Source organism: Callospermophilus lateralis, chromosome X (genome assembly GCF_048772815.1).
Source record: "Callospermophilus lateralis isolate mCalLat2 chromosome X, mCalLat2.hap1, whole genome shotgun sequence".
NCBI lineage: Eukaryota > Metazoa > Chordata > Mammalia > Rodentia > Sciuridae > Callospermophilus > Callospermophilus lateralis.
Genome location: NC_135325.1, coordinates 30,221,780 through 30,248,230, shown reverse-complemented (window position 1 = coordinate 30,248,230; position 26,451 = coordinate 30,221,780). Strand labels below are relative to the sequence as shown.

Here is a 26,451-nt window from a genome sequence, read left to right as displayed (position 1 = left end):
TGCTTTACCAAGAAGTGTTGACACAATTTAAAATTAAAAAACAATTCATTATTGCTTTAGTTCATTTAAATGCATACTATACCAAATTGCAGAGTAATTATAGATGCATGTTTTGAAGGATGTCTAAAATTTTGCCTCTATGAAGAAAAGACTGTTAATGTTTTATAGCAATCACTCTTAATGGCATGAGAATATCTTTTTGTTTGGCTACCTTTAAACAGCCCTGAAGTTGAGTGTACCAAGACATACTGAATTTCAAACTAAATAAATTAAAATTACCATATACATTCCACTACATGTCAAAACAGGAAAAGTTGTAGTATTTGATGTGAAATGAGGATGAGAGTAGTAATACAGAAAACAAGAACTGTGTACATTTATTTGGAGTAAGAGAACAGGGTCAATGATTTTCAATGTGACTGTACTTCTGTTTTAGAAAATTTATCAAAAAGTCATTTTTCAAAATAGATGAATTTGGCAGTAATTACTTATACTATCATAAGCTTCTTTCATTTCAAAAGGATTTATTTCAAGGTTCTTTGTGTTTGTTTGTCATTAAGAACTTGATAAAAATTAGAGGAATTTGCTGCTAAGATGTTTGGCTCCTTTGCCAATTAAATATGACCCAAATGAAGACAGCATCTCTTTATATGTAACAGAGAGTGAAAGAGGGCATTACATTTGATTTCTAAAAATTGAGTATTTGTGGAGCTTTTGAGACTGATCCAGTGTATAAAGTAATGCCCACCTGGAGCTTGATACTTTATCACTTCAGACTTACTCCTGAATATGACTGTTTAAAACAAGTGGACCATTTTCCCTTTATATGTTGAAGATAAATTCAAATATTTCAGAGTCATCAAAAACATTTCACATTCCTCTAAGATAAACTTAATTAAGAGAAGCTACGCTTTAAGTAGCTTCAGTTGAAATTAACTTCATTGTGAGATGATGAGAATTATAGAGAAATGCTCGCATTTAGTGAGCATTTGTAGTTCCAGGCACTATGCTAAATGCTTTTCATATCTTGATAACTTCATCCTCAATTTTGATCTGTTCAGAAAACTATTTATTATACAGGCCTTACTGTGTGCCAGGAGCCATTTAAGGTATTATGGATTTAGCAATGAACAAAATAAATCAATAGCCCTGCCCTCTGTGGAATTTACATTCTAGTTGTGGAGAAATAATGAAGATGATATGTAAAATAAGGACATTCTAGACCAGGTTAAAGTATAATGAATGGCATTGAGGAGAAGAAAGCAGGGAAGGGGCTAAAGTTGTAGAGGAAGGAGTTGAACAAAAGGCTTTATGGAGAAACTGATATCCAAGCAGGTGAGAAGACACCCTATAAGAGGTAAATGACCGAAGAATGTTTCATCCAGCTAGAAGGAATGGCAAGTGCAGAGACCCTGAGGTTGGAACATGCCTGGCTTGTTTGAGGAAAAGCAAGGAGAGCAGTGAGGTGCATTCAGAGGGGAAAGATGGGAGGGTCAGAGTGGATGAGTTTTGAGAGACAGAAGAGGAGGGGCCATCATGAGGCTTTTGGGTTCTGCTTTGAGAGAGATGGCAAGCCCTCAGGGGGTTTTGAACAGGATAATGGCATGATGTTTAGTAGGATCATCCTGGCTCCAATGGCAAAAGAAAATTCTGTGACACATATGATGATTACCAATTTTACCAATAAGGAACTAAGGCACAGAGAAGTTAAGTAATTTACCATAGTTTCCATTTACTAGTGAAATAATGAAACTGGACTTTTAATCCAGGACTGTGTAATTTGAAAGTTCACACTTTCCTCACTAGACCACATCACCTCCCAATTGAAAACAGGTTTTCAGTCTTGGCTGGAATGGATGATTTTCTTATGGTCTACAGTGACCCCCTTTGCCTCCTTTCCTCTGGAGTTCCTTGGACTCTCTGGCAAGGCCACTATGTTACACAACTCCAGAGAAAACCACTTATACAAAAAGTCTATAAATGCACTTTCTAAAGATGGACATTGCACAGTTCAAATGGCTATATGTAATGGCACTGTTCTCTGATGAAGCTGAAGAATTTGTAAACGGCTTTGAACTCCAGTTGGAGTCCAGTTTTGAACCCTTAACAAAGTCTGTTTGGTTAGACATTTGTATTGGCCCCACTTGGATGCATCTTTCCATCTCTCCTTCCTCCAACACAGCTCTCTGGCAGTGCACAAATCAAATAGTATGCCATACTAGGATGTAGTGACAGTAAGGCAGCAGTTTCAGATTAGGCCACAGGTGTAAGAGAAAGCCTGAGGGAGTGTAGGATGTGAGCAGGTGTGTGTGGCTTCTGATTAGAGGAAGGAAAACACATTTTATTCAATGAATATCAAATGGAACGGAATGAGAAAGAGTGCTACCTAGTTGTGATCAAAACTGCTGCTTGGTTTAATTTAGGCTCAACCAGATTTTCTTGTAAGCCTTTGGGCCTAGGTTTAGGCTCTTGAGGTCTTGTTTGTGCCAAAACTAATTTTTAAAGTTTATTTGAAAGACATTGCTTAGACTTTGAATGATTCAATATGTAAGAAAATACCGTGAGATTCAGAGCTTTAAAAGGAAGTTTTGATTCACTATTACTTGACTGGATGACTTTAATGGAATTATGTCTTATAAAACTGTTTAACATTTCATGTTTCAAAATTCTGCATAGTTACCTCAATAACCTAGAGCAGTTTGGCATTTTTTTCAGTTTTATGACTTTAATTACAAAAACAGAGAAAATCATGGCAGTATCCCTTATGAAAGTAACTAATAGTGCTATAATACAGTATTATACTGTATAAAATATGTTGGGTAAAGACAAAGGTAAATTGACCTTTGAATCCTTAATATTAGCTAATATCAACCAGCAAGCACATGATCAATACAATTCATAACCACTTTTTAAATGCATTTTTATTCCCCTTAAATGAGTGAGCAAGAAGTACTGAGATCAGATGATGGCATCAGATCTTATTTCAGTTCACTCTGAAGTTATAAGTGAGGAATGTCTATGCTTGATGGAATTTGGACCTTTGTTTTTGCAATTGCTACAAAGCAAAAGTGAAGTGTGCAAAAAAATGTTTGGTATTTTCCCAACGGGTTAAATGTAGAGTTACTGTATGACCCAGCAATCCTACTCCAGAGTACATATACCCAAAAGAACTGAAGACAGATGTTCAAACAAAATCTTTTACACACGTTCATAGCAGTACTATTGACAATAGTCAAAAGGTAGAAGTGCTGGGTTCAGTGGTGCACGCCTATAATCCCAGTGGCTTGGGAGGCTGAGGCAGGAGGATCACGAGTTCAAAGCCAGCTTCAGCAAAAGTGAGGTACTAAGCAACTCAGTGAGACCCTGTCTCTAAATAAAATACAAAATAGGGCTAGAGATGTGGCTCAGTGGTTGAGTGCCCCTGAGTTCAATCCCTAGTACCACCCCCCCCCAAAAAAAAAAGGGTAGAAACAACCCAAATATCCATCAGAGCAAATGGATAAGCCAAATGTAGTGCATTCATATAATGGTATATTTTTCAGTCATAAAAAAGAGTGAAATACCTAAGCATGTTACAGCATGAATGAACCCTGAAAACATGTATTAAGGAAGAAAAGCAAGTCACTAAAGACCACATATGATTCCATTTATATGAAATATCCAGAATTGTCAAATCCAGAGGTAGAAAACAAATTGGTGGTTGCTGGGTAGGAGAGAGGACTGTGGGGAGGAAGGAAAGGAGAGTAACTGCTTAATGGGCATGGGGTTTCTTTGAGATGATGTTTTGGAACTAGATAAAAGTGGTGGTTGCACAACATTGCCAATGTCATAAATGTCACAAATGGTGAATTTCATGCCATGTGTACTTTGTCACAATAAAAATGGAGTGTACTACTTTTAAAAAGATCCTAATTCTTTGAGGCCTATTAAAAGGTTTTTTTTTTGTTTTGTTTTGTTTTGTTTTTTTTTGGTACCAGGGATTGAACTCAGGGGTGCTTAACCGCTGAGCCACATCCCCAGCCCTTTTTAATATTTTGTCTAGAGATAGGGTCTCCCTTAGGGCCTTGCTAAGTTGCTGAGGCTGGCTTTGAACTCATGATCCTCCTGCCTCAGGATCCCAAGTGGCTTGGATTATAGGTGTGCGCCACCATGCCCAGCTAGATAAAATGGAGTAAGTCCTAAAAAAGGCACACATGGCAAATGCAGGGCAAAGTAGTGGCAGCCTGTTGAGATCTGCAAAGCGAGACTAAGATGCCATGGTTGAGATCCCTGGTTCAGCAATCTGCCTCCTGTGGGTATTGCAGCCACAGGGGTAGCTGTTGCAAGTCCTCTGATGCCCTGCAGGACTGATGACAGTTTTAAGTATGGCATAGCTTGTTAGAAGCTCTCACATAATGCCATGTAATGCTGTGGAATACTGAGCTGTTTAAAATCCAAGCATACAAAATCCCAGCAGATATAAATTTTAACTGCAGTGAAGCCAGGATAATTTCAGTTTATCCAATGAAAAGGAAAATAAACTTTTATGATCTGGTGGTACTATAATAAGTTTAGTTAAAGGTGCGTGGAAAGTTTCTAGTTATTGCTGCACATTTTTTTTCCTTGTCCTTGGGTGTGTGCCGCTTGCTCCTCTTCACACACTAGTCTACTTGCAAAAGGAAAAAGCTGTTTAAAAGGTTTTATTTCTGATAATGAAAGTAATATTTGATTGTTACAAAAGCTGAGAAAAATGAAAATACCTTTTAAAAAAAGAAATCTTGGCAATGAAGGATATTGCTATTGATGTTTTGGTCCATCTCTTCCCTGTGTTTCTTTCTCCTTATGACTCTATATGCACCTATATATTGAGTTTCACTGGGATCATGTTATATCAACATAGCGCAAACATCTCTTTTTTTTTCCAGTTGTAGATGGACACAATACCTTTATTTTATCTATTTATTTTTATGTGGTGCTGAGGATTGAACCCATTGCCTCACATGCTAGGCAGGTGCTCTAACACTGAGCCATAACCCCAGTCCCTGCCTAGACATCTTATACAAACAAATACCAATCAACATAGCATTAATAGTTGTAAAGTGTTTCGTTTTATGTATGATCATGACTGATTATTCCATGTCCAATTCTGCAAATGAGCCAGGGCTTTCCTTGTAGCACCTCTTCTATGATCAGTTACCCACCTTGTCAGAGATGGCTGGTGACTCAGTGTTTCTGAAATTATTTTCTCTTACTTTTTTGTGCTGGCTAAGGATAGTCCTCAAAGGAGAGGTAATGAATTGTCTTATTCCATTTTCTGTTGCTATTACAAGATACCTGAGACACAGGAATTTACAATAAATAGACACATGTTGGGCTCATGATTCTGGAGTGTGTGAAGTCCAAGAGCATGATGTGGGCATCTGCTTGGCATTTTGTGAAGGCCTTGCTACATCATGATATGGTGGGAGGTATCACATGGCACAACAGCAAGCTTACTATCTCAGGTCTCTCTTCCTCTTCTTATAAAGCTGCTAATGCCATCATAGGGGCCCTACCTTACCTTCATGACCTCATCTAATCCTGATTACCTCCTGAAAGTCTATCTTTTAATCATTAACACATGAATTGGAGGATTAGATTTCCAACCCATGAACTTTGGGGACACACATTCAAACTATAGCATGGATAGTAAAAGGAAGAGAGAGACATTAAAAAAAAATCAGCTCAAAATCCACTGCCTTTCGGAAGTTTCACCTGAGCTCCACTCCACTTCTATTCTATCTTCTTTCCCAACGGAGGACGGGGGGATAGAGGAATATACAGAAGCATGGGCTTTGAAGCCAGATGGCATTTTCATTCTGGATTTTGTGATATTGGGTGGATAACTTAACATTTCTGTGTCTCAATGTTCTCATCTGTAAAATGGGGATGATAATAGTACCTTACCTCTTAGGTCAGATGAGACAATCCATGCTAAATGTACCTGGCAGCAGATGACCAGGCAATATAGCAAGACCACAGTAAATGGTAGAGGTTGCTATTGCTATTACTCATTTCATTCAATTGGCTCTACAATCTTGCAGCTTTGAGATCTCATCTGTATGCTTGGAGTATGGACTGAAAAGTTCAGATGCCAGAGTATCTTTTATAGTGTTTTCCATAGAATGATCCCCTTGTCAGATTTCCTGATTGATTATCTGACCTGACTCTCTGAAATTGTGGGCTCCCCTTGATTGAATTTGGCCCTCATTTCCCATTAAAAATATAAAACCAAACCAAAAAACTCAAAACCTTGAGAAGTAGATATAGGTAAAATGCATTTCCTTTGGAAAGAACATTATGGTCTTTCTTAGACTCGATCTAAAGAAATTCTAGGGGAACCTAGATTTTTTTTTTTTTTTTTTTGTACTGGAGATTGAACCCAGGGGTGCTTAACCACTGACCCACAGCCATTTTTATTCTTTTATTTTTTATTTTTTTGTATTTCATTTAGAGACAGGGTCTCAGTAAGTTGTTTAGGGCCTCACTAAGTTGCTGAGGCTGGATAGAATTTGTAATTAATCCTCTTGCCTCGGCCTCCTGAGCCACTGGGATGACAGGTATGTGCCATTGTACCCAGCTAGAATTCTTAAATGATAGTGATAATGGCCAGAATTATCTAAAAGAACTAAAAGCCATTCTTCTGAAAAACCAATCTAGAATAAAATTTTATTTTCTTCCTTTATTTGGGGTTTTGGGGAGTTGAATTATTTGGGAGTTTTGGGAGTTGAATTATTTCAAGTAAGAAAGTTTTTCTTATGGAAGCTAATTCATGTAACCACCATAATATTTTTGCATTTTAATCACTTATATAATTCTTCCTAATGTGTGCTACATAGTCTATAGCTTCACACAGGACACTCTGAAAATAAAATAGTCTTGTTATGCTTTGGTCCTCCATTGTTAATATGTTGTTGTTATTTATTTTTTATCTCTGCCGAATAATCTCAATGCCATTTGCCTTCTAAAGAGTCAGACAAATGTATCCTTACATAACTCTTTTAACTTTCCTCTTATTTTTAAGTTTTTACTTTTTATTACAGAAATGTGCATAATTGCTTTCCCCATCCCCAAAACACAGTTCTGATTTATTGATTCATAAATTTTGTATCCTGGGAAACCAGAAACCTAAGTCAGTTACTATTTTGTGTAAGGAAGTTTAATAGACATTTTTAAAGTCATGAACTTAGTGACAGGTATTTTGACCATTCAAGGACAATTTACTTCTTGGTTGTAGGCTGTTACCTGAAAGAAATTTGACTCTGGAAAAAATGCCATTTTTCTTATAAACCATAGTACTGATGATTTCTCATTCTAGCATTTGTACCTTCCTGCTGCTCCTGAAGTATAAGAATTAAGTTAAAAGACGTTAATTTTCTTACCTCTATACTGTTGGTAAAAGTTTCATGAAATGAAATTTGGATCCTTTTAATAGAAGGAGAGGTGAAATATTCTTAGATATCATTTTCCTATTTCCTTTACAGAGATTTATTGATGAATGTAACATCTGGGAGGCTTATAGACCAGGAGGTTATCACCATTGCACGCCACTACCGTGTGCCTGAGGACATGAGTACAGATGTGAATATCTTAATTGCACGGGCCCATGAAAAGCTCAAGAAAAATATGTTTGAAAATTTTGACAGACTCATTTTTAACTGTGTGTATGAAGATCGAGAAAAGTAAGCTTCGTTTTATTGATTCTAATAAATCATTTAAATTTATGTGAACCTGAGTAATGAAGGAATTTATATTCATCCAAAAGGGCAAAAAGAAAATTGATATGTCTCATCATACTCTACCTTTTAGTAAAGCCACCTTAAATACTTAGGGGACAGGGGAGGCCCTATGCTTTAAAAGAATAGGCTCTCCCCTTTTATTTTCATTTGCTTCTAGAAGCTTTCAACTGAAGCATAGTAAATCAAGACATTAGCAGCTTTAATTCCAAGATATCTTCTTACATTGTTTTAGTACTAATTGGGATTTATAAATGTGACTTTTATAATACACAGGGCAGGGAATTTATAATTAAACTTTATACAGAATTTCTTTGAAATTATTCTTCTTGGGGCTGGCTTGTAGCTCAGTGGTAGAGTGCTTGCCTCGAATGTGTGAGGCACTGGGTTCGATTCTCAGCACCACATGTAAATAAAAAATAAAAGTCCATCAACAACTAAAATGAATAAATAAATAAAATTTAAAATAAATTATTTCTTCTTAAAAGTAATGATGTTTAGCACAATCTATTTCTAGTACACTGAACATGTGTGTGTACAGTTTTATTAAACCATTGTTATGTACAAATGGATCCAAACATCTCACTATGTTTTGGATTTCATCTTATCCATAGATCTGATATAGTGGGGAGACGTAAAAATTATTGATTTTATCTGGAGTTAGAAAAATCTTAGTTCTCACTCTAGCTTCTAGCCCTTTTACTACATACCACTGCCATTTCTCTTCCCTCTGACCCTTGTTCATCCCCAGACTTGAAGTCTACACCCAAATGGCCAGCTACATGCCCTAAGTATCTTTGAAGGTGCCATAGTTTCTCTAATCTATAATGCATCCTTACTGAAATATTATTTTTCATTAAAGCTTTAAGCTTCCTTGAACCTCCCAGAAGATCTTTGGACTGGTCTTTGCATAATTCTGGTTCTACTTTCAACCATGGTGGTGCCCCTTCCCCAGGGTGAGGAACCTGACCCTCCTGTGCTAAATGAAAACTTCTTGGGAGTATTGGGGTTGCTTAATCAGACAGCATGGGGTTCTTATAGATCCAACAACCTCTGATTGGAGATATCAACATTCTCATTGCAAAGAAAAGAGCCCACTTTCTTTCTTGTTGTTTCTCATTTTGCATGGTGCCTGGGAAAACATCGGCCAAGTGAGACTACTGAAATGACCATTGGGCCTCCTCTAGAGTCGTTTTGACTTGCATTGGACAAAATCAAAGTGAATGTTAAGGCCCCAGCTGGGTTTGGATCCAAAATAAAGACCAGAAAAATGCCCTCAAGTCATATCATACTTGTGTTGGAGGCTCTAGATGCCTGTCAAATTAGGAGATGTTTTCAGATATCAAAACTGTTTTTGACTAGTGGTCAAGAATGCAGATCGATTACTAAGAGCAACACTCGTGGTTACAGCCTTAATAGGCAGTACTATCACCAACCAAGAATCTGAATCTTGAAGGAGAGGCCTTCAAAAGGACAGAATCTGGTGACCTCTAAAATGGAAAAAGTTGGTGAAATGCAATATGACTGTTTTTCCTTACTATGAACTCCAATACAAGTTCTCATACTTACTTTCATGTGCATATTTTTAGGACATATCACATTTGTATTTTTTTCTTATAACATGCAATTTTACCAGAGAGACACAAAGTATGTAAAAGTCAATACATTTTGTTTTAATGCAGAAAACATGTATTACCCACCAGAGACATCCAAAGGCTGTGCAAGTCCTCCAGATTACCTTTGAGTGATGATCTTCTAGGAAACTTACTATCCAGGTAAGTAAGATATCCCCATGATGGAATTCTTCTGCATATTATTGTTTTAGAGACAATTTCTGCTTTTACATCTCCCTTTAATTACCCTTCAATTGACCACAACTATTTTGATTATATCATTGAAGAGCCACTTCCATTTAAATACTATAAAAGGAGAAGTTCGTCATGATTTTAAATGTTAGAGAGCCTATTATGAATTATTATCATTTTGACATTATCACACACTTACATATATATAGGTTTCTGAGACAAAATTAAATGTACAACTTGATTGATTATGAGAACATTAGATGTAAAATTTGGGGTAGGTTTTTCAAAGCAGTAGTTCCTGATGACTAAAAACATGTGGTAAAAGGATCTAGGGTTATTAGCATAGGACTTGCTGGAGCACTATATATAAAATAATTTACAGATTATGATGCCATAAAAGGAAAGCATAATGAATTGCTTTCTAAAACACATTGCTTCTGTTGAACATGACTTCTGACTTTCTGGCAGCACCTGTCCCATTCCTCAGATTCTGGTCATCTTTTATGTTTCCTATGGTATTGCTCCAGCTCCTCCACTGACTTAGAGATAATTTTGACATTTTTGGCTTCATGCTAGGCATTGTAATCATTGCTTTGGATGCATTATTTTATTTATTTTTTGAGAATAACGTAGTGTGGTCAGAACTATTATCCTTCCTGTCTTACACATGAGGATGTTGAGGTTTAGAGAAATAAGGTATTTTGCCTAGTCTTACAGTCTAGAAGAAGCAGCATTGTGACTTGATTCCTGAACCTTTTATATGTACATGCCTTGATTCTAACAAATTTTCTTTTGTACTAGAGATCAAACCCAGGACCTTGTACATGCTATGTAAGTGCTCTACCCCTGAGCTAAAACCCTAGCCCACTTCTATCAATTTTGAATAATTGTCAATAGCCAATATATTAGGATGTCTTAAGAGTTCTACCTCCTTCCTGCTGCCTATACCCACTGTCCTCTTCATTATCATTATCATTACACTTGTTCTGATCTACATTTCTTCTTGACTATTTCAGGTCCTCCACCTTGGTCTTTCTTCCACCAGTGTCTAAATTTTTAAATCTACCTTTACAGACTACAACTAAATATCTTCTAAGAGCAAAAATATCATTGTGTCACTCTTCTACTCACAAACCTTTTGTAGTATCTCATTGCTTCCTAAGCCCCAAATCTTTAGTTTTAAACTACTTTTCCTCCTTCTCCATCATGGGATTTAGGGTTTCCAGTTGGAGTGTTGTTCTCAAGCAGGGATTAGGTGGGGTGTCCTTTGTCTGAGACTAAAGGAGAAACCAAAGGAACAGATAAAAACAAATTCCCATTTGGAGAACTAGGGTCCAAGCGTCAGGAGGAGAATCAAGAGAAGGGCAAAGCCTGTTGGATGTGTGTGTGTATATGCATTAGATTGACCTGGAGTAATTTTCTAGACTATCGGTTCTATTTGTTTTGTTTGTTTGTTAGTTTTAGCTCATTTTCTTTTATTTTCTAGTAGTAGTATGAAGGATAAGTAAGTCATCCTGGTGTAAAAGACCTGAGATGAAGTACGCATGCCTAGGAGTAAGGATTCTCTGTAGTTATCACATTCCCAAAGCACTCATTCATTTTCCCGATATGCCAGTGAAATTGGGCCATATAGCATTTTATACATATTTCTCATGTTTTCCTACTTTTTTGCCTTTTCTCTGGCTATTTCTTTCATAGGAAATAGCTCCTAATTTTCTTCACCTACTGAAAGCCAGCTCTTCCTTCAAGACCCATTTCAAATGCCACCATATCCATGAATCCCTCTCACATTTGCTTGGTTGATGATTGAAGTGATTGTGTCCTAAGATTTCTCACAACACTATTTATGTTTCTCTTTTTATCCCTTACCTTATAATGAAGAGTTGTGACTTGACTTTTGATCCATTCAGATGCAAACACCTGCTTCTAACCCCTTTAATTTACCACCAGTAAACAATCAATGAATTGTCACATCTTGGCAGTTTTACTCCCCTACCTTGTTTTTCATATTCTTTGAATTTACTTACTAGCTATGTGATCTCGAGCAAGAGTTTTGACCTGCTTAAATCTCAGATTTCTTACCTCTAAAAAGAGTGTTATTGGAAATGGAAGGAGACCCTCATTGTTACACAAAATTACATATAAGAGGAAATGAGGGGAAAGGGGAAAAAAACCGAGAGAGAAATGAATTACAATAGATGGGGTAGAGAGAGAAGATGGGAGGGGAGGGGAGGGGAGAGGGGATAGTAGAGGATAGGAAAGGCAGCAGAACACAACAGACACTAGTATGGCAGTATGTAAAAACGTGGATGTGTAACCGATGTGATTCTGCAATCTGTATACGGGGTAAAAATGGGAGTTCATAACCCACTTGAATCAAATGTATGAAATACGATATGTCAAGAGCTTTATAATGTTTTGAACAACTAATAATAAAAAAATAAAATAAAAATAAAAAGAGTGTTATGATTTGGTTCGGAATGTCTCCCAAAAGCTCATGTGTTGAAGTCTTGGTCTCCAATGTAGTAATGTCCAGAGGTGGGGCTTTTAAGAAGTGACTGGATCATGAGGGCTCTGACCTCACCAGTGGATTAGTCCACTGAGGGATGAATAATTTAAATGGACTATTGGGAGGAGGTGGAAACTGAAGACAAGAGGGGCATTTTTGAAGGAAGTAGGTCACTGAAGGTATGCCCTTGGGGACAAGACATCTTGTCCCTGACCTCTTCCCCACCCTTCCTTCCTGAATGCCATGAGTTGAGCAGCTTCCCTCTACCACCTCCTTTCACCACAATGTGCTACCTCACTTCAGATCCAAAGCAATAGACTGGCCAACCATGGACTGAAACTGGAAGCCAAAATAAACTTTTTCGTCCTTTAAGTTGTTTGTCAGGTATTTTGGTCACAGCAAAAAAAGTTGACTAACACAAACAGACAACAGTATTTACTTCCTACTGATTCAAAGGAGTAATTGAGATAATGTATATAAAGTACCCAACACAGCACCTGATGCTAACTATTGACTAGGGTCCAAGAGAGAAGTTGAAGTCAGGGACCATAGACCACACAGTCTGACTTAGAAATGAACTGGGAGAATCCTGTGTCCTTCTTTATGAAGGAAGCCTTGTTTTTCAATAGTTGGATCTGGATGCTTTTCACACATTAAGCTGTCTTCTAGTCAGGAAGCTGGGATGTTTATTAGATTATCTCTTGATGGGCCTGAGGACGAGTTGTCCTAGAAAGTCCAGTAATGTGGGAGCCTGGCCTCTGGAGGACCTAGAGGTTTCTTAGCCAGTGCTGAGGCCACCAAGTCATCATCCTCCCATTCTCTCAGCAGACTGTTTTGTCTTTGCCTTTACAATTTGACATTAAATGCAAAAAAAAAAAAAAGATTCTGCAACTTGCTTTCAAAGTTGTTTCTGTCTCTAAACACATCTGCCTCCCTGCCCAGCTTAGCTTTGAGGAGTTCACCCCTCTCCGCTGCTAAGCAGACCATGTTCAGTCTAACTTTGCCTCTAATTGTGCGGTGACCCTTCTCCACACTCAGGGGAAACTTCAGACTAATCAGATTAGAAAATGTCTCATTCCCATTCCCTTCTCCTTCCAATATGCCCTGCCATGATTTGGGTCACATGCTTGGTGTTTTGCATCATCTCCTCAGATTCCTTTCAAAGACTGCCCTAATTCCTAATGGGCCCATCAGCCTGCAGCTTACATTTATATTCTGCATTCTTATTGTTCCCCACAGACTCCACAGAGCTTTACAGAGCCTTGACCAGAGTCTCTTTCTGCACAGCCTCCTCATGGCATGCTAAGCCAGAACCCCCTCTGACGTCTGCAGTCTCCCATGGGAGGCAGGCATGGAGTTTGTTGATTTTGTTCAGTGCACACTCTGCCCAAGGGTAGATTTACCTGCTTTGTGATAAACCCAGGCAGTTGTCAAGTGGCACTGTTGCATGGATTCAGATCACAAGATGAAAGACTGTATGACTGAAGATTTGGGTACTTTCTTTCACCCACTGGTTGTTACCCAATTGTTTCTCCTGACCTGGTGTTTTGGTACTAAGATTTCTTGTCTGCTCCGTTCCCATTGTTATTGTAATTCAGCTAGGCCCTTTCCTAATTAGCACAATTCAAGCCAAGATCCGGACCTCAAAATCCTTTCACCTTCAGTTGCTCCAGTCCCCATCAGTTTGTATGGGTGAGAGCTAGTATGAGGTCACCTTACACACTACACAAATTCATTTCACTAATGCACAGAACATCAGACTTAAATGTTCTTTGTAGCAGTGTCTATTACCCATTAATAATAGGAGTGACACTTTGCCTTGAGATAGTGCTAAGGACCTAAGAATATTTTGTACATTCTTGAGCATATTAAAAGGTGTATTTTAATTGATGGTCGCCATTATTCCTCATTTCATAAATGCAAACATGGAGGTCTAAGGAGAGTCTCTCACTGCAAGAACATGCTTAAGTTCAAAGTGAGTCTCAAATGGAATTAGAACAAAAACTCCCTAAGATGCCCTCAATCTTTGTTTCTATCTCAGCTCCTAGGGGTAGGGACTATGTCTCATTCATCTTTGCAGCCTCACAGACTTATCCTGTGCTGATATATTGTTCATGGAGGAGAAAACCCTGGGCTTGGGATCCACCAGACCTGACTCTGAAGTCTAGTTCTGCTGCTTCTGGTTATGTGGTCTTGGTGTATTTCCTCAACCCCTCTGAGCCTTAATTTGAATGTAAATGCTCCTCACTACTAATAGGCAAGAAATTCTGACTCTCAAACCATAAAAGATGAAGAGAGTTCTGAGGTCATTCCATCCTGAGTTTCTTGTGGGACTGGAGTATAAATAGGTGGCTTCCTCCCCTAATTGAGGCCTTCTGAATCTAGACTTGGAATAACTAGAAATTCAAGTGCAACTCTTTCCCTATCAGCTCTGCCCCAAGCCAGTCTTTTATAGCTGGCTTTGGGTTCCATGGAATGCCTTAGAACTGGCCTCCCAAGAGAGTTGGTGCCTCATCCAGAAAGATCTATTAAAATGGAAAAAGTTAACAGGGCTTTAAAATCATCTCATTATGTTCTCCCCAGCCCTGCCCCCGACCCCTCCCAGAAGCAGGGTTTGGACGCATATATAATTTCACCCAACAATACCTGGCAATGAGGCTGAAGGACAGCATTAAGCCATGTGGCTGCTGATGTTTCAGACTGATGTACTGATAAAGTTTTCAGAGAAGAGTGCTTGCTTTCTCAGTCTCTCTCTCTCTCTCTCTCTCTCTCTCTCTCTCTCTCTCTCTCTCTCTCTCTCTCTTCACTATGCCCCCTTTCTTTCTTCTTCTTTGTGTCACACATGCATACCTACCCACCCAGATGAATTTTGTCCTTCCAGATGTAAGGTGTTTTATAGTCAAATTTGTAGTTCTTTTACATAATCCCAAACTCTGTAGACCAACAGAGCACAGTATGCACAGTCCATACTTGGCAGCTGTAACCCACCTTGCCAAAGAGCTCTGTGTTGAATCCACAATTGGAATTTAGAGGCCTAGCTATTTAGAGATAACCAGTTACTCATTGGCAGCTTGAGCAATGCCATTTTGCCAGCCCAAACTTTTTGTGACTAGTCAATGCAGTGGCCCAGAACTCTAGTTTTTTTTTTTTCAAGTTTTCTGGCCTGGAAGAATTTTACAAGGTGTCTCAGGGTGCACCTCCAGGTTTGCTGGTAATGATCTGAAACCAAACATAACTAAGTGAGTCAAATATGGATTTTCTCTGTCTTCTCTCCTTTCCAACCCATTCCCCTAAAGTAATGAGATAGCCTTTGCAAAAGAGAGGAAGCAGATTCCTCTTCAGTAAAATATAGCCTCCACTAAATCTTTTTTCTTAACCTCTGTAGAAGGTAGAAATAAAGCAGCTCAGCATTATTCCCTGTGGCAAGGAGATGGATGGCTTCTGCAGTTTTCAAGTCATTCATCATTTTTGGAAGGGGGAGCATGAACATCAGTCAAATGTCCCATTAGACTCACTTCTAAGAACTCCCACCTAGCAAAGCATCAGGGAGCATGTTTGGGGGTCATTATTATTTAGAGAGGAACCAGAGAAATTGCCTTCCCTCCCACTTCTTGCACAAACATGTCTCATGGTTTGTGTAGTGAAGGTAATAGTAGATTGCTGAAGTTTCAAAGGGAAAGAAGAATTTATGGAGGCTTTAGGAAAACACTTTAGCACTGTGAACTGGAACTTGAAAGTAAGGAGGCTGACTTTTTAACAAGCATAGAAACACTTAAAAGCCAGAATTAGCATTGCCCTTTAGGGCAGTCACCCTGGAAGGCTCTGCACTGATTCCAACAATGTTGCCATAGAAAGTTCTTCTTTGGAATTGCCTTCAAAGACTTTTAAAATGAATTTCTTCCAGAGTAGCAAATCTCTGTTATTTGACTGTGGATCAGAGTTTTAGCAAGACCCAAATGTTCTTTGGAGAGGAATAAAGTAGGGAACTCAGGTGGAGAATCTGGATCATATTTTTTAGTGAAAGCCCAACATGACAATGAAATAAGGTAATATATTTTCTATACAATTCACAGGCTTTTCCAAACTATTTTGAAAGGATGGCTGGGATTTGGCAAATGATGTATTTAGTCATGGGCCAGAGGGAGGCCTCCATGATGAGTGACAGGGGTAATAACCTTTGAGGCTAACTATAGGCATTGAGTAGCCTGCTTGTCCTCATTTACCTGATGTTCAAACCTTTCTCCATCTCTGAATTGTTTCTCCTGATTTCTTTTCCAACCTGCTCTGTTTTTAGAACAGGAGATCTCCCTTGTATCCTAGGGCTCTCTCATAACTTCATGTTACAGGTATAGTGTGTATCAGAGTATAGAATAGCAAATGATGGCAGGAAAAATCTCACCATATCAGTGGTCCATGGAAGAAGCTAAATGCAGAATTTGAGAGCAGGGAGGAAGACTCAGAGACTAATTCCAAGTGAGCAAACTCCCAACTAGTAGCACTCCTTTCTTTCCAAGATGGATGTTTCCATGTTTACTACCTAGAAAAGCACATTTTAGGATCTGTCACCTGCTTTTAACACCCCTTACATTTTTAATTTAAACATAATAAAAATAATCCAATCATTCTGATAAGCTTATTCCATCTATGGCATTCTCTGGCCATATCAATGGCTGCCTTTAACCCCTCTAGCTGCTTTTGCAGGCATTTAGGATGTGCATAATATTTTTTCTTGATTTATCATTTATAGATACTATCTCCTGTTGTGATGATTGAGAATTTAGCATAATCTTGGTTTTCATTACTACTTGTTCTTTCTGTATGTTCTCAGGATCTGATCTTTATCTCTGATGTTCTGGAACTTCATGATAGGGACTTTAATATTTGGAGACAGAGGCTTGCTAAGTTGCCCAGGCTGGCCTTTTATTTGTTATCCTCCTGCCTCAGCCTTCAAGTGTTCATATGTGAATTCAGTGTGGTTACCACTTTATGGGCTCTTCTACTTTGCAGGCTCTTCCCTTTGTTTCTGAGAATTTTTTTATTATTTAATAATTTCCTCTGTTCCATTTTCGTTTTTATCTTATGAGAACTCCTATTATTAAGATTTCATATCTCCCACATTTGGACATTTTCTGTCTCAAATTTTCTCATTTTCATTAGATGTATTTATCAGGGGATTTCCTCCACTTTGTGTTCCAAACCATCTAACTGCATCATTCTACCACTCTCATATTTTTTAATTCCAAGCACATGTTTTTAGGCCACATATTTCCTTTTTTGTAGTCCTCTGTTCTCTTTTCAGGGGAATAATATATCCTTTTAGCTCACATCTTGCCCTCTGCTCCCTGAACTGTCTGTTTCTCTTGTTCTCCTGTTCTCCCCCCACCCACCCCCCATTACTGTTTTGACTTCTGTCCTTAATGTTGGACACTTTGGTTGGGCAGGGGAGTCTTGTTGATTGGTGGGTTTCATTGCACAATCAATCAGCTTCTGAAGCTCCTTCTTCATTGGGGAATCCTCAGAAGCTGAAATCTGGAGATTTCTCTGTAAACATTTACGGTATTGAGAAAAGAATCTTATATTTTCCTTTCCCTAGTAGAAAAGAGGGTGGGATCAGAGAAGGTAGGAGAGTTTAAACATGGCCACTGATGTTCTGGAAAGAGGAAAGGGGAAGGAAGGGGGCTGAGTGCTCTCAAATTCAGGTTCTTCTCTGTCTCCATTATGCCATCTCTCCATGACTGCAGTCTCTTTAGAATTAGTCAAATAGAGCTATCCTTTACTTCCTAAAGGGAGAAACACAGTGTGGAAGAAGATACTTGGGGGTCCCTCCACTCTTGCTTTAATTAGAATTCCCAACAGTCCTTGTTTTCAATGCCACGCTTTATCCCTGCCTTTATTGGCACCTGAATGTTGCACTTAGGAGTCTCTTAGGAATTTTGCAGGCCACATGGATTGGTCTCTCAATGATACTTTCCCTTTCATCCCCTGCCAGATAGACACTTTGAGCTCAGTTTCCTTTCCTCTGCTCTACCAAGTCAGTTACCAATCCTCGATCTGCTTTTCACCTTAAAAAATTGTTTTAAGTGGTACTAGGTATTGAACCCAGGGGCACCCTGCTACTGACTTACATTCCCAGCCTTTTTGGCTTTTTTAAAATATTTTGAGACAGAGACTTGCTAAGTTGCCCAGGTTGGCCTTGAATTTGTTATCCTCCTGCCTCAGCCTTCAAGTAGCTGGGATCATACGCATGTACCACTGCACCCAGTTCATCTTGCAAAAATTTTTGAAATCTCTTTTCCACTTTTATCTGTTCCAGCTATCTTCATCATTGTATTTCTTCCTTTTTATCCCCACTTTTATTCCTTTTCAGGTGAAAAGTAGGATTTGGTGGAAAAGGGAGAAAAATATTTGCGATCAATCCATTATGATTTACTGCAAGTCTGTCCACTTCCCAAAAGCACAGAATTTTTTTCAAGAAACATCAGCTAGCTGGTTTTATCCCTTTTATTGAAATATTCTTTGTTCTTTTCTCTCCTTTGCCCCTTGGGGAAATTCCCACATACATCAAGGTCTTCTAAGACAAAACTGAAAAGAAAAACTTGGAGCATTTTACCACATTAGCTAACTCTTTCTTTAAGCCTAGCTCTGGGATTTGGGTAAGATGACATCTTTCATTTCTTGTCAAAAAAAATTTATACATCATTTGTGAGCTACATACAGTTTTTATTTATGGCTTTTGATCCTTCTCAAGTGTAATCTGATTCAGAAATATCCTTTCCAAATGGGCAAATGGTTAGACATATTGAGTCTGACACATTATGAGCTAGACAGGGAAAAGGGCTGGGTAAATATGAACAAATATCAGTGAGTGGTAACAAATAATAGAAATAATAGGACTTCCTGTGGTGACTTCCAGAAGTTTTCTGTGAGTTCCAACACTGTCATCCAGGACAAGTGCAAATTCAGACAGAGACTCAGATAAGAGGGACTCCAGGAAGATCTTCCTAAGGAATTATAATTTTATTTTTGGTACCAGGGATTGAACTCAGGGGTACTTAACCATTGAGCCACATCCCAGCCCTTTTTTGTACTTTAGAGACAGGGTTTTGCTGAGTTGCTCAGGACCTTGCTAAGTTGCTAAGGCTGGCTTTGAACTCATGATTCTACTGTCTCAGCCTCCCAAACCACTGGGATTACAGGCATGCACCACCACACCTGGCTAGGAATTGTAATTTGAATTGAGAGTTCAGACAAAGGGACCAGAAGACACAACTGCTTTACATTTCTAGGAGCCATCTTGGCATGTTCAGGGAACCAGAAGAAGGCCAGTAGACCTGGAACATTGTAACAAGAAGAGAGTTTTCAGGTGAGAACATGTGATCAGAGAAGTCTGCAGAAGCCAGATTCAGTTGAGTTTGTAAACCCTGATGAGAGTTCAGCTTGTGTTCTAAGTATATTGGGAAGTCATTGGAGGACTTCAAGCAAGAAAGTGATCGAGCAAATCTATGTTACAGAAAGATCACTCTGGTGAAGGATAGTCTATTGCAATATAGATAGAAATAGCAAGACCAAGATGGTAAACTGTTGCTAAAATCCTGGTGAGAGATGATAGTGGCTTGGGATTTGGGAGAAGTGAAAGAGATGGAAAGAAGTAGATAGATCTGTACTATGCTTATGGTAGTAGAACCCAAAGAACTGCTTATTGGATTGTATATGAGGAGTGAAGTCTGATGTGATCCTATTTCTAGTTGGTAGTCTTTTGAGTGGTTTCCCAATTACTGAAATAGTACACTTCTAAACTCTAGGATTGTGTGAGTAACTCATGTGGGAATTTACTGACAATTAAATTCTGTACAATACAAACAGATAGAAACAATTATTTCATTGATGATCTCACCCAGTATCCCAGTTTTGTGCCTTTAAATAGCATCTATATAGCTAATGACTTCCACACTTAAATCTTGAAATGGACCTCTTCCTTGAACTTCAGACTCATAGCCCAAATTGTTCACTTCCCATCAAAGTGTAACATAGCCCAAACTGAACTTGGGGTCTTGATTCTCAATGTTTACATCCTGCATCTTTCTCATCTCAGTTAAGGCAGTTCTATCTTTTCAGTTGCTCAAGCAAAAGCCTTGAAGTCATCTTGAATTTTTCCTTTCCTACATACTATATACAGTCCTTTAGGAATTCCACATTCTAAATACATTCGGAGTTTGTCACTTTCCATTGCCACCACCCTCAGTCTAAGCTACCATTACTCCTTGTGTGGATTAGTGCAAGAGACTGCTAGCTGTCCTTCCACTTCCACCTTGACCGCTTTATTCTACTCTTAGTATTTCAGTTAATGTCCTCTTTTATAAATGTCTTAGGTCCTATCTTGGTCTGTTCAGGCTGCTACAGCAGAATACCATAAACTGGGTAGAAGTATATATTTTGTTACAGTACAGGAGGCTGGGAAGTCCAAGATCAAGGAGCTCTTACATTAAGTATTTAGAGAAGGACCACTTCCCAGCTTATAGATGGCTCCTTCTTGCTATGTTTTCACATGGCAAAAAGTGCAAAGGAGCTCTCAGTGGTCTCTTCTATAAGGACACTAACCTCATTCATGAGGTCTCTGTTTTCATGATCTGAACACCTCTCCCCAAATGCCATCTCCTAATATCATCACATTGGTGATTATATTTCAGCATATGAGTTTCCAGGGGACATGATCTTTCAGAACATTGCAGGTCCCCTAACTGTTCTGTACAGTATGGTCCAGTGACTCTTAGTTTTCCTCAGAATAAAAGTCAAAGGCTCTATATGATCTCCTTCTCTGACTTCAGCTTCTACTCAGAGTGTTAGCAAATGCTTTCTTTAAGGCTCCCTGCTAAAGGAAAGCTTCTCAGAAGATATCTTTAATTGATTGAGTTTTAGTTCTTCCCCCCAAATATACACAAATGAAAGAAATAATGGTCCTACATTTTGGCTACAAATATTTCCATAAACAGAGCATGTCCTTTAAGGAGTTGAAATGATGAGTAAGACAAAATTTAAAGGGTAAAGAGTGGTAGGGGGTGGCAAATTGGAGTTGTATCCCAGAAGCCTTGGCCAAGAAATGTACAGAAAAGAATTACAGAATTTCTGTTCCCCTCCTCAGATCACTCTGTTTATCCCACTTTGTTTAGTTTGATGAGTCTATGTTATATTATTATATTAGACTATAACATTAATTTGTTGGTGCTGATTTTTATTAGTTTATAAATGTGAGTTATTATTTTCTTACCATGTTTTGAAGAACGAAGAAAAATCTGACTTATTATGAGTGTTATTTTAAAGGCAGGTGCCTGGAACATAGTGCTTAAAAGAATGTCTTAGTGATGTATGTCATTTCCTTCAAGAATGGTATTACATGATTAATAGATAACTGGCTTTTAAAACTGACATAATTTTTTCAAGTTTAGGATCAGTGGTATTGAGGTATTGTACTAAGAAGTATTTAGACAATGTTTAGGTCATTATAGCAATTGAATTGAAATTATTGTATCTTGATGGCAAAAACAAAGTTAAGGATGAATTTTTAGCCAGAGTCCATAATTAAGAAATAGTTGTCACAAAAATATATAAATCATGCAAGTAGTCTAAAAAATATTGGTTATTTTGAACCTAGACATTTGTGGTGCATGATAATGATTTGTTAAATTTTTTCAAAATTTAAATGTACTTTTTCTGATTATAAATTTAAAACAATTCACATGATACATAAAAGTGTAAAGAAAAAGCCAAAATCATAATTTCTCTTTCCAGAGATAGCTGTTCTTATGTAAGCCTATTGTTAGAACCAGATTTTTTCTATGCCTTTTAAAATAAATATAAATTTAAAATAGGATCATAATTGTACGTACATTTTATAACCTCCTTTCTGTTCAACAATATACCCAAAACATATTTCTGTGATAGCAAATACGGATCTAAATAAGCCCTTTTAATGGCTATATAACAAATAATAAGGATACCTTTTATTTTTCCCAAAAATATACTAGTAGACAAAATTAATCTAGGCTTGTTTTAAAGATTTAAAAGGTATTAAGAAATATAAAGACATTTTATTTTACTAGCATTTGATGCCAATCATTAAACTAAAAAGGCCTTCAAATATTCTTAAGAAAATATAATGAGGATCTTAGTTACTAAGTATGGAAATTTGTTTCTTTGACAACTCTAGCACATGTTTATTGAATACTACTAAGAACCCGCATTGATCTAGGTGCTAAGAATACTTTGGCAAATTAGATAGGTGAGACCCCTGCTCCCACAGAATTTATATTCTTGAAGATGGTGAGTAGATAATAAACTAATAAAAATAAGAAAAAATATCAGATACTGAAATATACATGAGAATGTAAACTGGCATTTGAGTCCTGAATTTTGCAGACTAAGTCAAGTCATTTATTTGCAGGTTTGAAGATAGTGAACATCAAATAAATTATGAGTCATTTTTCTCTGCCCTGAACTGGAGAATGAATCCAATGCCTGAATTGTCGGCCCCATCGTACCTTAAAGAGGTAAATAGCACCTGTTTTTAAAACCAGCTGTGGATACCTCCTTTGCATTTTTTTAATTCATAGCAGTTTTATTCATAATAGCCAAAATTAGAAACAACTCAAATAATATTTATTAATAGGCACTATCTTGCATTTTTAACATCCTGTATCTTTAAATTATTTTTCAATGTAAAATATCAACATCAGTGCTTTTGGAAAGAGTGTTTATGTGTTTCTTGGTATTTATGTTAAAGGCTAATTCACTTTCCATGCTGAGCAAACATCTGTTCTCTAAGAGCATGACTTTTTTATGCAGCTGAATTTTTTAACCTCAGTTGCATCCAATTATATAGAAAAAGGGATAATAGTTTACAGTTATAAATAGATATAAACACTGTTATCAGAGGATTCTGGTAACATCATTATAAGCCACAAGAGCAAATCTCAAATGGTGCCTGTCTTGAATCCCCAGCATAACTGTGGCTGTACATACAGGTTTGCCATGTGAAACAACAGAAGATGGAGGTGCACATTTTATGGCGGGGTCAAATTTAAAATAAAAACTCAGTAGAAAACTGCTTGGTTATGGAAAACAAGTTCATGTGATCAGATGGTGCTCTCAACATTGTGGAATTGTCTGAATTCTCTAAGTCCGCTTTGGACCAATTATCTTTAAGGAGTGAGTGAGTGGGTGGTAGTTTGTTTACATTTTAACATGCTCCAGAAATTGATTTTCTTGGGAAAGGCCCTTGGTAAAGCAAATGTCATGTGGTTGATACTGCCAGAAAGGAGGCATTTATTCCTGCTGACCAGTTCATTCTGGCCTGAGCTGATCTAGTGTCCCTGGGAGTTCCTTCAGGCATGCAACTACTCTGGAGTTTCAAGGGCAGCCTTAGAACTTCCAGATGGTTGAGGGACAGTGGTGGCCTTTGGAGTTGAACAGAACTGGAGTTGAATTCTGTCACTGTCACTTACTTAGCTGAGTGACTTCGAATCAGGTAAGTTACTTATTTTATTCATTTATAGATTTAATCCTCAGACAAATCAGAATTAAGTGTCCACTCTTAGCAGGTTCTCTGCTTTATGCTGGTGTCTAAAGATAAAGGTCATCATTACTATCCTTGAGGAACCCACTGCTGATGAGGAATCAGTACACTCATGATTTGGAATATGGATTGATATAGCTGTGTGCGTGCATGTGTGCACATGTGTGTTGCTGGGGGTGGGGAGTTGGAACCCTGGGCCTTGTGCATGCTTGGCAACTGCTCTGCCATTGATATACATCCCCAGCCCAAGAAGCCGCTTCTAAATCAGACAGGAAGTATTCTTGGGGAGGTGATGAGTAGTAACAGTAGCAAGGTAGGAAAGTGATGTGATATGGAAAAGGCATTCTCAACAGAGCTCTCTGGGACATGGGGCAGACTGGTACTTGAACAGAGCCAGGAGGAATTGGTGTGACTGGAGTGAAGGCACATAGGGAGGAGTGAAGGATGACTGGAGTTGCCTACAAATTGGTGAGGTTTGAATGTTGTCCTGAATATTATCTGGAGACCACTAACAAATATGTATTTTTTCATTTTAATTTTTTAAATTAATTATTTTAAAATGATACATACTTATGGGGTACATTGTATTAATTTGATACATGTATATAATATATAATGACAGTCAGGGCAGTTAGCATTTCCAAGTCCTTAAACATTTTTTAAAATAAATCATTTATTTTTGCAGTGTTGGGAATCAAACCCAGGCCTTGTGCATGCTAGGCAAGAGCTCTACCACTGAACTACATCCCTGGTGCTTAAATAAATAAATAAATAAATAAATAAATAAATAAATAAATAAATTATATATATATATATATATATATATATATATATATATATATATATGTCTATATATGCATTATTGGCAAATTTTAAGAAAGAAAGTGACATGATCAGGTGTGCCCTTCACAGGGAGCTTGCTCTGGCAAGGTGGTGGGTACACTGGAGAAAACAGGTAAAGACAGGCAGATCCATTGTGAGATTTTTGGCTATTCTGTCATCAGGGAACCCATTAGGAGGCTTTTGATGTCACAGCAAACACAGCATTTACTGTGTGCCAACCATTGACCTAAGATCTTAAAAACTCTTTGCTTATTTAACCCTCATAGAAACCCTATGAGGTAGGTACTTTTATTATTCCCATTGTAGAGATGAGGAAGTTAGAAAAAGAACAAGTATATGGTAGAGTCAGATTCTTAATTCAGGTCTAGTCTATTGCCAACAATAAAAGAAAAACATTGACTGGGGGTATAGTTCAGTGGTAGAGTGTGTATTCAGAATGCATGAAGCCCTGGATTCAATCCCCATCACCAAAAAACAAAGTAGAAGAAGAAGAAAAATATCTTTTAAATTATTATTGAAGATACTGGATTCAGTGAACCCATATCCAAATATCACCACAAAAGCAAATTAATACTGTCATTTTCCCTGGTAATCTTTTAAACCTTATCCATGTGAATATTTAATTTTATATATAAAAATGTTTAGACATAGAATTTGTTTTATTTGTATATATAAAATACTAAAATATGAACAAATTATGTAAAATTGTAAAGTAAATTTTTATGTATAAAATTATGAAATGCAAATTTTATATATAAACTGTTGAATTCAGTTGATGTTCTACCTTTTCATTTAACATCCTAGTATTCTATGTTGGTTGTTATCCATTTATTCTATTAGTTCCATGTCTAGGTCATTCTACCCTTTTCTGAGCCTGCCCAAATCAGTCCTGGGCCTGACCATTATGGACCACAGTAGTGTGTTCCCTAGCTTTCAGCGTCTAGTTGGATTGACCAATGGGATGCACCAGCAGAAAAGTTGAAGGTGGGAAGAGAGGGAAATCATTTCCCTTCCTGCCAGTTATATCCTCCTCCTACCAAGATTCATAGATTCTGTGTGGAGATTCTGTCCATATAGCTGTCACTCCAGGTTCCAACATTATGTACCCCTTTAGACCCAGGTAGTTGTAATGGCTCCCTGCTGTTACAACTCTTGGGGACTGGAGAATCCTCTGTTGATTTTCCTAAACACTTCCCACAACTTTGTAAAATATTGTCAGCCCTCTGTATCCATAGGTTCTGCATTCATGGATTCAAACAACCATGGATAGAAAATATTCAAGAAAAAAAAAAACACTGTGCTTGTGCTGAACGCATGCAGGCTTGTTTCCTTGTCATTATTCCCTAAACAATACAGTACAACAACTATTTACATTGTGTTAACCACTATAAATCATCTAGAGATGATTTAAAGTGTGTGGGAAGATGTGCAAAGATCTGATACAAATACTGTGTCATTTTATGTAAGAGACTTGAGCTGTTAGTGGATTTTGGTATCTGTGGGGAGTCTGGTAACAAATCCCCCTCAGATACTGAATGATGACTGTAGTCACTTTATTTATTAAGCTTGTCTATTTACGCTGTTTGTGTGTTGTCCTCTATTTCCCTTGGGACCCTCAATGATACATGTACTTATTTTCACTAGTTAGCAAAAGCCTTTGTTGTTCCTTGATTTGCTTTCTACTTCTCTCTTCTTCCATTCCACCCAATCCACTATCCAATTCACCTCTGAGATTTCATCTTTTTTTTTGCACTAAAATGTATCATACCACATACATTTATCTGTAGTGTGCTTTTCCTAATCATGGAAAATTCCTCTAGCTTAATATGTATAGACCTAAGCCATTGTTTATTAGGTATATATGGATATACAGTAATCTGTTAAACACTCTATTAATAGGCATTTTTGTTGTTTTTATGTTTTTGCCTCAAAAATGTGGTATCTTATTACTTTAATTTTTATTTTCCTGAT

The 26,451-nt window shown here is 37.7% G+C and overlaps 1 protein-coding gene across 1 annotated transcript in view; it reads left to right on the top strand.

The window, feature by feature from the left end:
• Positions 1–26,451, top strand: part of Efhc2 (EF-hand domain containing 2) — a 187,506-nt gene that overhangs the window by 147,896 nt on the left and 13,159 nt on the right. Inside the window, exons 14-16 of the mRNA XM_077107530.1 lie at positions 7,503–7,700; positions 9,437–9,529; positions 22,507–22,612. Coding sequence (XP_076963645.1) covers positions 7,503–7,700; positions 9,437–9,529; positions 22,507–22,612 — 397 coding nt within the window. The remainder of the gene's footprint in view (positions 1–7,502; positions 7,701–9,436; positions 9,530–22,506; positions 22,613–26,451) is intronic.